Below are 12,850 nucleotides of genomic sequence, written 5' to 3'. Positions count from 1 at the left end.
ACCAACCCAACCCCGCCCACCTCGACAATGAGCATCTTCTCATACCATCAATGTCATCATGACCACAATTATCACTACTACTACCAACTCCATCACTGTGATCAGCACTACCACAAGTCAACTACCACCACAACTACCACAACCACCACCACCACCCCCACTGCTGCCACAACCATGCATTACCGCCACCACCACCGCCACCACCACCACCACCACCACCGCCACCACCACCACCACTGCCGCCGCCACCATTATTTACACTGTGAGCTTTATCATCGTCTCTGTAAATAATAAAATCATTACCGTAAACATTGTCAACCGCATCACCACTCGCATCGTACAGCTACAACTGCAGCAACCACATCTCCTTGCATCCCTATCACTACTACAAAACACTGCCGCCTTGAACTCCATCACTGATCATTTAGACACCACTCATCCAACAGCTACGAATGCGACTACCACGTCCAACAAAATTAACAGTAGCACTAAGCCTCTACTACTACTACTATTACTACCACTGCTACTGCTAACTCCCCTTCCTTATCACCATATTACTATCTCTGCTGTACATCAATAGTAGTAGCACTAAAACTGTCACCTTTTTCTTCTTCTACAACCATCTTCCATAAACAACTGGAAGTAACAGAACTATCACTGAACCCATCAATGGTACCACTACACACACTCATACTACAACGATTGCAGCTACAGCAACAGCCTTACTACTGTGTCTACCACTTAGGACCACAGATTATTACTACCACCACCACCACTACCACTGCAGCTGCTGGCTCCATCTATTTACACACACACACAGATATGCTTATATATATATATACAACATTTTTACATGTACTCTCATTTGATACAATACACAGACATACACCATCGTTGTTCATCACCATGGAATCCATGGTAATCAAATATGCTAACCAGTTGGTCGGTGCCTATAATGATGAGTTCTACATCAAATGGACACCAGCCGGTCAGCTAACTCAATGCTCATCAGACCATCATTAGCTGGCAGAATCATTATCAGGGCGGCAAGCTGGCAGAATCGTTAGCATGCCCGGAGCAATGCTTAGTGGTATTTCGTCTGCCGTTACTTTCTGAGTTCAAATTCCACCGCTGATGACTTTGCCTTTCATCCCTTCAGGGTCAACTAAATAAGTACCAGTTATGCACTGGGGTCAATGTAATTGATTTAATCCCTTTTTCTGTCCTTGTTTGTCCCCTCAATGTTTAGCGTCCTGTGGGCAATAAAGAAATACTTATTTTATCCAAATTCTTAGAATCAAATAAATAGGTTGACTTAAGTGCTGGTAGAGTGGTTTTGCCTGGTCTGGTTTAAGGGAGTCATTCCCTCCAATACTTACAGCACACAGCATAGCAGGGCCATGAACTCTGGGCAGCAACATACTAAAACACTTGAGAATTAATTTTATTATTTACAATGGCTACTTATGGAAAATGACTACTAAGTACCAGCAGTACTTATTTACAACTAGGTTGACTAAAGTGAGATAACACTAGTTAAATATCTTGTTATGTCCACAAGACCCAGTATACAAACACAAACATACCCAGATGCAACATACACACACAGACATACTCTTATGCCTGTATATTTGTTCTCCGTATAGTTTTGGGTTTCTATTGATGTCTAACAATAAATTCTTATTCTATTCATAAATAATGTCACAGCACACACACACACACACAAAATATTTTCATTTTCAATAAAAATTATCTACTTGTCCTGCTTCTCCACCCCCACTGGCTGTTCTTAGTCAATATTAGAGAGGTGGGGTTGAGGGTTAACCCACTGCTTTCTTCATTAACTTTTCTTCCCCCTCACCTGGCCACTTCAAAGAACCACTGCTTCATTCTTTATCTTCAACATCATTTTACTCCCTTTCTCACAAGGCAGTTACCCTGCGTTAATCCTCCTCCTCTTCCCCTTCCATTACTACCACTGTTAACATCTCCAAAAGTCAACATATAACCACCATCTCTTCTAGCCTTCACATCCTCTTTAGACACTATTGAACAAACTATGAGACATAATTCAAAATGGTCCAAGTGTTACTTGTCCCTCAATCATCATTACCTTCACTTTTTAGGCTGCTATGGCATAAAAATCCTGCTATCAATGTTACCCATTTCCTTGTGCAAATGAGAGACAGACATTTTTGTGCAAATGATGGGACAGACATTTTTGAAAAATTCTCAAAATCATTAATCTTAGCTGCAAACAATGTGTATTGGATTAGCATTTGTCAAAATCAAATGTGGAAAACAACCTCCATCATGTGGTGCCTGTTTTCTTTGATGCATTTCTGAAGGTGTTCTTGGAAGCTGGCCTCCACTCTTTCCAGCATTGCTCTGCTGATTTGGGTAACCCCCATGTGAATAGCTTCCTTCAAATTATCCAATGTATGGGGCTTATGCACATATACACACACCTTGAGGTTTTCCCACAAGAACAATCACACATGGACAAATCAGGTGACTGAGGGGGTCAAGGAATGTCAGCAAACCTGGAAATGAGGCAGTCATTGAAGAGAGGGCAAAGAACACCCATTGATGCTCTGGCTGTGTGTGCCATCACCCCATCCTGTTGAAACCACACACACTGAATAGGCATGCATTTCTGTCATAATTCAGGCACAAAGAAGTTGTTTATCATCTTAATGTAGTGCTCGGATTTCACAGTAACAGCATTTCCATTATTGTCCTCAAAAAGTAAGGACCAATGACAACAGCTTTTCCAACAGCATACCAGACTGTCACTTTTGGGTTGTGCAGTGGTCTTTCGTGCAGTTCTCTCAGATTTTCAAGAACCCAATAATGACAGTTCTGATTCACCATGCCCATGCCATTGAGATGAAAATGATCTTCATCACTCATTAACAAAATGCGGTTGTCATTTGGCTCAAAAATTGCTTCCATCTAACGTGCGAAGTTAAGCTGCTGTGCATAGTCCCATGGTTTCAACTGTTGCCCAATGACCAATTTGTATGGGTCTTCATGCAAAATACACCTTATTGATTGATTACCAATGCCAAGTTCAGTGGAATGCCTCCGAGCAGAGCGATTTGGACTCCGTATCAAAGCTTGTCTGACATGTTCCACATTTTCCAGGGTCTGTATCCATTCATGGCACCCCCACCAGTCTCTTATTCATTAGTATACTTTGTGTACCTCATGTACGAAGTGCATTCTGCCAACATAAGATTTGTGTTACAGGTGGGAGCAGCCTGATTTTGGTGAATGTTGAAGTGGCGCTGAAACTCATGCTGAACTGCAGTGACAGACTCGATATTCTTCATGTAACTGTTGTAGGCAAACACATGATGCTCTGTTGTCCACGGTGCTATGGCTTCACCTGAAAAGACAAAAAAGTACTGTGACACCACGGACCAAATGGCACCTGTCAGACCTATATCCCTCCTAATGGGACTGAGTAACAGCCATTTCAAAAACATTTGTCCTCTCTGCCCCACTCAGTAGAATGGGCTCAAATAACTACCACCATCACTGCTGCCGCTGCCACCACTACTACTACTACTACTACTACTACTCAATGTCTTTTACTCATTTTCCAACTACTCTTGATGTAGCTTTCTGCTCTCATATTTGAGTACACGTGTGCAAGTACACACATATGCACACATAAACAACCACTTCCTCCTCCTCCTCCTCATCATCATCATCATCATCACCACCCATTTAATGTCTGTATTCCATGCTAACGTTGGTTGGGTGGTTTGACAGGATCAGAAATGTCAGAGGGCAAAGTTGGATTCCATTGTCTGCTTTCACATGGTTTCTATGGCTGGATGCCTGCCCTTCCTAATGACAACCAGTTTTTAGAGTCTATTGGGTGCCTTTTTTTTTGCCACATCAGTACCAGTGAAGTCACCAAATACCTTGCAAAACAAGAAATCCTTAATAAAACTGCGATTCAGTATTGAGGGAGGTGGCTTTGTGTCAAGTATCGATGAGCTAAAGTATGATAAGGGGACAGGAGTAGAGGAGTGTGATGTAGAGGATAAACATAGCTACTCCAGCAGGAAAGGGTGAGAGAATGGTAGAGATGTTGGGGTGTACTCCCAAGGTGGCTGAAAAGAGAGTACCCTAAGACCAAAAATTGTGGATCAGTTGGTAAGGAGGTGACAGGAACCACCCTCTTAAACAAATCTCTTCACATCCCATATAAAACTAAAAATCTTCAGTCCAAATTTAGCCTTGGGATTCACTCATGGCTACCTGGAATGCTTAAAAAACATTATTTTCCCCTACAGCTGGATGGTTTTGAACAAGCACTGAAACTCCTCAAAGACTATCATCAAAACTACAAAGAATGCTTCCACTGATTGCACAGCCCATTGGTTTTCCTACCTTTGGAATCACAGCCAAACAACCAATTTTAGAAAATCCTCCTTTTCTAGTCTTCTTTAGCATGATTCTTTGGTAAAAAAGTGTTTCTCTGGTGAAAACCTCCACATTTGCTAATTATTTTGAATCCAATTCCATGCTGTACTCACAAGATAAATTTCTCCCAAAACTTCCTCCTCTTTGAGGACCACTACCATGGGTATAAACATGGCAAGTGCAAAGCAAAACTTCAAGTCCCTTCAAACTAACAAGGCTGTAGTCTATGGCACTCTCCCTTCCATTCCTCACAAACAATATGCCCAAGGCCCGGGTACCAATCCTCACCAAGCTCTTCAATCTCTCTTTCTCTCTCTCCTGTCTGAACGTGCTACCCTATCTGACTATTTAGTTTTTTTTTCTATACCGTTCCTCTTATACGCCTAATTATAAATTTGAAATCCTATCAATATGGTTTTTGTTTGTGGAAATGATTTGCATTTTAATTCAATTAAGCAAAACCTATTTGATTATTTTGTACAAATGTGGAAGCAACTGAAATGTGAATTTGAGTGAATCCAGATCTCATTTATTGTAACAATGGAAGTGGGGGAAATGTGTTTCTTTGAAGGCTGACAATTTGCCTATCGTGTGATTCATATTTCAAACTTAAATTTTCAAAACCTCTCTTGTGTGATTTTTGTTGAAAGCGAAATTAGAATTTCTAATCCACTCTGAACCAGTAATGACAAACTTCCACTGCTTCCTTGAATATATTTCTGTGAATTTCAATTTTCAACTATTAACCCTTTCATTACCGTATTTATTTTGAGATGTTCTGTGTTTCATTCAATTAATTTTAAATATAACAAAGAATTTAGTAAAAGAACTTAGTTATCCTTAAGCTAGTGTTAGGAACATAAATTGTGACTAAGGTTTGGTGGAAGATTTTAATTCAATACTTATGAAAGTAAGACATTTGTACTACAGAGCCAGAGGCGGTTTTGGCCAGGGTTAAGGTAATAAAGACAAAACACTACTTAACTCACCAGTGCAATGTAGACATTCTCTTTGGAACCTCACTGACAAATATCAAGCCATAAGTCTGATATATTCTACTGAAGCAAACAAACAATCACATTAATCCAACTGAAGATGTATTTTTTTCCATTAGAAAAGCATTTTTTTATTGTCTTAACTTTATTTGTGTTGCTTATTATTATCTGAGTTTCTTGTTAGTAATTTTTGCTATGTAACCACATACGGGTTCTATTCTCTTATTACCCACTGAATTTTGTAAGACTGGCAGAGAGCCATGAGAAAATTTATCTGTGCTCTAAGTGGTTCCAATATTTCCTTGTTTTTAAGGTTGAAAATATTCAAGTAATTCTATATTAACTTCCTTGATTTGTTGATAAACTAGCAGATTCGGTAATTCCATTGGCACTATCCTTGTTTCGGTTGTAGTTTTATATCTGCTGAATCCTATTTTTTTTTCTTTTATAGTTGTTGTTTGCAGTGGTCCGATTCCATAGTTCTTGTTGTTTTCACTTTCTTGATGCGATTCATATAGCTGTTTGGAATTTAATGTTTCTTTTCGGTTTTTTTTTTGCTTTTTATTTCCTATCAATTCTGCTTCTTCCATTGATGTTTTTTTTTTTTTTGTTTTTTTACCACTGTTGTTACTGGTTTTCTTTTCATCTGTTTAGCCTAGGATTTACCATTCTAAGACTCTGTGATGTGAAATCACTTTGCACACACAACATCCATTCTCTGTATCTCTTACAGACACAAAGTACAACACACTCGCATCCATATAATGCAAAACCAGTGAGATCTGTTAGTCTCCACTGCCTCCTCCTCCTGTTCCCCTCCCAATATCTCTGCCATATCTAATCTCTCCATCTTCGTCCCACCCTGGCTCAAACCAATATGATCCATGCTGACACTTGAAGCTAATTCCTCTGCAATGACAGAATTCTAATAAATTTTCTATTTGCTTAGGATGAAAATGAACCACATCATTTGCAGTCAACAATAACAATAACCAAAAGGAAAAAAAAATGCTAAAAAGCAAAAAAAAAGCAAGAATACAATAAAAAAGAAAAGGACTTTTTTCCTGATTTGTTTTGTGTCTATGTGTGTATGGATGTGTTTCTATGTGTGTTTGTATGTGACTACACACCACCTGTGTGTTTGTGCGTGTTTATATGTCTGTAAATGCATTCATGTTACATTGCGTGTGTGAGTGTGTATGTGTGTGCATGTGAATGTATGTCTGTGTGTGTTTTGTGTTTGTAAATATTTCCATGGTAGAGTGAGACTGCATGTATGTGTGAGTGTGTAATGTTGTATGTGTATGTATGTATGTATGTATGTATGGCTGTCTGTGTGTTGCATTTCTATGAATCTGTGTCTGTGTGTTGCAATCTAAATCAAACTCTGGCTTTCCATTTCCATTTTTTTTGTAGTAGTTTTTGTCGCCATTTTTAATACATTTCTTTTCTATTTGGTGTGTATTTTGTGGGTTTTTCTTCCTTCCTCTGTGTGCGTGTTTGTGTAGAGGAATAGAGAGAGAGAGAGAGAGAGAGAGAGAGAGATGCGTGTATGAGTCGTGTTGTGCCTGTATATACATATACATAGTAGCATACATGTGCATGCTTGTGTTATTTCTAAAATATGTAAGATCAAATTTCAGGCTATTTCTCAATGGCTTTTTGGTTATAAGAATGTGTATAGCAATGCATATCAATGCAATCATCTTCACTAAAATGCATGCCTACACTCCAATTCTACTTCACAATATCCGCTGGTAAATAACACTTTTACATTTGTTTTATAAGGTTGAGAGCAAATATATGTATTTGTTTGTTTTTAAATTGACTGGTTTTTCAGAATTTGATTAGCTGCTGCTACAGAGAATATAGATTCTGTTCAACTTTTTCATGCATAATTAATAGTTTTTTTTTTTTTGTTTCTCCCAAATAAATGTAAATGTTTATGCTTATGTGTGTGTGTGTGTGTGTGTGTGTATTTACACAACAAAATGCAATAGAGCCAAAGATTAAGAAATTCATTTCAGAATCACAACATACTGAGTTCAATTCTACTGCATGACAAGTATCTTTTACCATATTTTTGATAGCTCTGTGTATGTATATATATATATATATCTGTAAAATAATATGTATGTGACAATTATTCGGTAGCCAAGATAAACTCTGAGTTTTGGATGCCGAGGTGGATAACCAAAGAGATGGTGTTGTGGATTTCCACCTCGGCATCTGAAACTCAGAGTTTTCTCTTGGCTACCGAATAATTGTCACATATTATTTTACAGATAAATTTACTCTATTTACATAATATTGAGGTCTCTTTCTTTCTTTTGTTATCTTACCATTTTTACCAATATATATATACATACACACACGCACACATACACACACACACACATATATATATATATATATATATGTTCCTCTAGCATTCACTAACTTATCTCCTCTGGCCTTAATGGCCCTCCATGTTTGTTTACGTTTGGTTTGTTGTATGTCTCCACTGTGCTGTTTTTGTTACCAACTTCAACCCTCCGCAAATCCCAAATTTTATTTTGGTTCGTGGGAGCAACTGTTCTAACAAAGCCTCATGTTGTCGTTAGTTGCTCGAAATGTGGAGTAGATGAACAGCTGACAACTGATGAAGGGACATTCTTTATTGTTACTTGTCTTGATTTCCATTTGTTTCTTTCATTGTTCGGATACAAAAGTTTGCTTTTGTATTTCATGTTGTTTACGTTTTGTGACATCCTGTACCCATATATGCATATATATATATATATATATATATATATATATATATATCACGTGATCACGTGACCGACCAGTCCATCAGATGTAGTTACACATCACTGGTCACAATGCGTTCGCATTGTTTTAGCCTTTGAATGACGCCACCCCACTAGCTAAGGGAGCAGGCCAATATATATATATATATATATTTTATATTATTTTATATATATATATATATGTGTGTGTGTGTGTGTATGTGTGTATATCAATCTATCTAGCTGTCTATCTATCTATATATATGTATGTAGCAAAACAGTTTGATTCAAATTCCTTGGTACTCAGAGTTTCAAGTGTGTTGCTAGTCTTCAGCCATTACAGTCTGAATGAGAGTTTAATTGAAGGGAGTCAATGTTTACTACTGGACGTTAGCCTGTGATTGGTCAAGAAAGGTTATGCGGTGTCACAGTTTGATGTTGGTATTTCAACTACAATTACTTGGAAATATATGATGATGAGGATGATGATGGTCAGTTGAGTGAGTTCAGTAATTTCTTGCTGAACCCAACTGCACAAAGGATTTGTGTATAGTGATCAAAATGTCTGTGCTGTACGATAGCTCTCTCTCTCTTTCCATCAAATTGGTGTCACCTGAACGGATGCCCGATGTGTGCCACAGGTGTTGAAGTGATCACAGAACAAAGTGAGGTGAAGTGTTTTACTCAAGAACACAATGCAATGCATTGCTTGGTCCAGGAACTGAACCCACAATCTTACAGTCATGAGTGCAACACCCTACCCACTTGGCCATGAGAGTTCACATACACATTTATACATACATGGATCCAACCCATATAAGCATGGAATATGGATGTTAAATGATGACGATGATAATGGTGATACATGCCTAATTTTATACACACACACACACACACACACACGCGCGCGCACACACACGTATATTCTTGGAGTAATATTTACTTTTGTTTCTTTTGTTTTCAATTACAGATACATGTCCTGTATTGTGCAATGGTAACGGTTATTATAATGAAGGTTTATGCCAGTGCCATCCAGGCTGGAAGGGACAAGAATGTGAGATTCCAGCCAATGCCTGCGAGGTGCCTGACTGTAATGGAAATGGAGAATGTGTTCATGGTCAATGCATCTGCAATAATGGTTACAAAGGTCCAGACTGCAGTGTTCGTAAGTATCCATTTGTCAATATTTCTAATCAAAAGGACTGAAATATCTTGAGAATTTGTTTATTGTATGTATTTGCCATTTTTTTATGATTAAATGTCCCAAGATAAATTTCAACAGTGTGGCTGAAATAACTAGTTTGAAAATATACATTTGAGAATTACTGAAATATTGAATGCATATTTATTAAAGAGAAAAGAAACTTTTCCATATTTCAAAGTATATATAATCGTTTAAATTGCTATATACAGACTGATTTCAAAAGTCCCATTAACATTAATATAAACCAGTTAACAACAAAGGTCAGTTGTAGTCAGTTAAGCATTTCGATTTAGGTGGTTTTATTTTTTTTAACCTCTCCCTATCTCATACCCACACATTCTCTCTATTCATAATAGCTTTCAGCTTTCTCCCCATAGCATTTTTTAATTCCAATCAACACATCAGGCCTCCATTCGTTTTCAAAATTTAGGAATTCTTGCTTAACTGGTCTATTTACCCTACTCTTGTTCCTGACAGTCATTCAGACCTGTCCCTGGACATTTATCTAGATCAGTGCTTTTCAAACTTTTTGCTGGAGCGGAACCCCAAGAAAACATTTCACTGGCTCGAGGAACCCCTGTTCAATAATTTAATTGTCCTATGCACACATATCTGCACAGGAGAATTAAAAATTACAGTCGATTTTAGCATTTTTGTAACTTCTTGTGGAACCCCTGGACTGTACTGGCGGAACCCTGGTTGAAAACCACTGATCTAGATATACTCAAACAATTGAACAAGAATACCATGATAGGTGTGCCATTCTATTTTCCAATCTCTTCTTAATGATATCTTTTCTAAATTTATCCAAAGATATTTACCACAAAATAACAATAATAGAATTAAAAATAAAAAAGGAAGATATTTAATGAAATAAAAAAAGTTTTCAATTTAATTAAATAATACAGGGACTTCTAGATCATTTTGTGCATACACTATATGCTTATACATATACACATACTTTCAGCTTTACACATTATCCCAGTATCACTATATCGACCAGACAATCAGATGTTGTTATACATCACTAGTTACAATGCGCTTTGTATCATTTTAGCTTTTGAATATTTAGATTCAGTGATTGTTGGGGAGTCAATCCAAGTGATAACTTTCTTTCTTTTGTATTCTTCATCCCAATGTGAATTGGTTCATTTATTGTCTTGGAAGATTGTGTTACCAACAGGGAATGATCTTTGTACCATAGGATGAACATGATCAACCAAAATACTCAAATAATTCTTGGAATTAGCTCTGCCATGTAAAACAGCTAAAGGGCTGAGAGAATTCCATGATATGCATGTCCCTCACAGCAGAGCCATCTCCATGCTTCATGGTAGGGACCAAACAGTCAAGGCTGAAGATTTCTTTGTCTCCAGTCATAAACTTGTCTCAAAGTGAAGGAAAATGGTGAATGATGATTCTGCAAAGACAACATTGTTACATTGAGCCACTTCTGATAGTCTAGATACCATCCTTTCCCTAGTTATGTTGAAGGTGGTGGTGGTAGGTCTAGTAATAGCAGCCCACAATCAATGGTTTCGCTTGACACAAGGTTGGCAATGTTGAGTTTTAATTCTGCTCTGATATTTGTTGCAGTAATTTGATGCATTTTACACACAGTGCATTTCCTTCTGTGGTCCCACCTGCAAGCTTTGCTTTCTATCCACAAATGTGCTTGCGAGAGCTTGTTTCAATTTGGATTTGGAATGTCAATATGATTTCAGAATGGACTCCTCTTCAAAGTACTAAACACTTCGGCAGTTTTAGTAACTGAAGATCCAGCCATCTACTCACAAACAGTTGGTCCTCTTTGAAAATCAGATAGGTCACACATTCTAACTTATTTATATATATCTTAAGTAAAAAACAAAAGGAGTGGGTGTTACAGTGTGAGATACAAAGCATACAACATGCATATGAACACACACACACACACACACGTATACACACACGTATACAGACTTGAACAGTTTTGAATTTCTCCTGTTGCTAAAGGAAGCATTGTTAAATATAAAACATTGTTTCCATTATTTTATCAAACTGCAGTATACATACATACATATATTATACATATATATGTATGTATATATATATATATAATATATATATACCTATGTGTGTGTGTCTGTGGGGGGCGTACTTGTGCATATGTATGTGTGTATTTGTAGTTGATAAGAACATATACACATAATGAAGAAGCTTCTACTGTGAAGAGAATAAAAGCGAATTTGAATAAGTAAGACATATTGTAGGAAAAGTATTGAAAAGTAAAATGAAACAATAAGAGTCAGAGAATGTGAACAATGAAAGAAAATCTTTGAAATGAGAAGAAATGAAGCGGGGTTGAAACGTTGCAGGATTTTTAATCTTTATTGCAGAAAAGCAAAAAGATTTAGAGAAAGTGGAGAATGAGAGATAAGAATGATGCCACTTTTATGGCTGTTTCTATTGTATATTCTTATTTATATACATGCATGTATATTTACATAATAAAACTAACATGTGTGCACACATGCTAATACACACACACACACATGCGTGCGCACGCATGCATCAGGCAGCAGAGTTTGGAATGTAACAATGCCATTTGATATTCGTTGCAGCTCTCTGCAGTTTGTGTTTAAATGGATTGAAGGTCAAGTTTGCCTTTCACTTTGGGGTCAATAGATAAATTATCAGTTGAGGGTAGTGAGTTTAGTGTAAACTGTCAGATGTGGTCAGTTCAAATGGTTAGCTTGGCCTACCCCCAGCAATAGATAAGCTGACAATTGTATGCCTGGGTTGCATTCAATATTTGATCAAAAATGGTTGGATGGAAAAAACAAAAAAAGACACAAAATTTATTACTTCAATATTGGGGCTCGGTTTGACAACATGGTCAAACATGATGTCCTCTCTTGAGATGGTGGTCATCCATCATAGATAACTAAGATTACTAATTTCATCTGTCTTTATCCATAATACAGTATACCTCTTAATCTATCTATCTATCTATCAAATCATTATCACCATCATCATAATTTTATGTCTGTTGTCCATGCTGGCATGGCTTAGATAGTTTGGCAAGCTGTGAGGCTGCAGCAGACTCACAGTTGGATGCCCTTCCTAACACCAACCACTCCGAGAGCGTAACGGGTGTTTTTACATGCAATTGGCATGGGTATTATTTTCGTGACACTGGTATTTGCCACGACTGCAGTTTCCGTTGGCTTGATAGGCCTTCTTCTCAAGCATGGTATAATGCCAAACAGATTCAGTCATTGCCTCCATGTGGCCCAAATATTCATATATATCTATTTACATGCATATACACACACACATTTTGTAATACCCTGACAAGCACTGTGCTATGTCTATATGCTTTTCATGCTAGTCATTAAGGGTCATTCACAAATGATGGCACATTTGTAGATGTATGGAAGAATTTTGTGAATAAAAATTTC

The 12,850-nt window shown here is 37.4% G+C and overlaps 1 protein-coding gene across 9 annotated transcripts in view; it reads left to right on the top strand.

The window, feature by feature from the left end:
- LOC115214302 (teneurin-m) overlaps positions 1–12,850 on the top strand; it is a 517,371-nt gene that overhangs the window by 312,609 nt on the left and 191,912 nt on the right. For all 9 annotated transcript variants that reach the window (XM_029783463.2, XM_029783461.2, XM_029783465.2 and 6 more), the window contains one exon: positions 9,174–9,368. In XM_029783463.2, coding sequence (XP_029639323.1) covers positions 9,174–9,368 — 195 coding nt within the window. The remainder of the gene's footprint in view (positions 1–9,173; positions 9,369–12,850) is intronic.

The sequence above is a fragment of the Octopus sinensis genome, linkage group LG7, assembly GCF_006345805.1.
Source record: "Octopus sinensis linkage group LG7, ASM634580v1, whole genome shotgun sequence".
Lineage (NCBI taxonomy): Eukaryota > Metazoa > Mollusca > Cephalopoda > Octopoda > Octopodidae > Octopus > Octopus sinensis.
The sequence above is the reverse complement of the archived record's forward strand: the minus strand, read 5'-3'. Positions and strand labels throughout refer to the sequence as shown.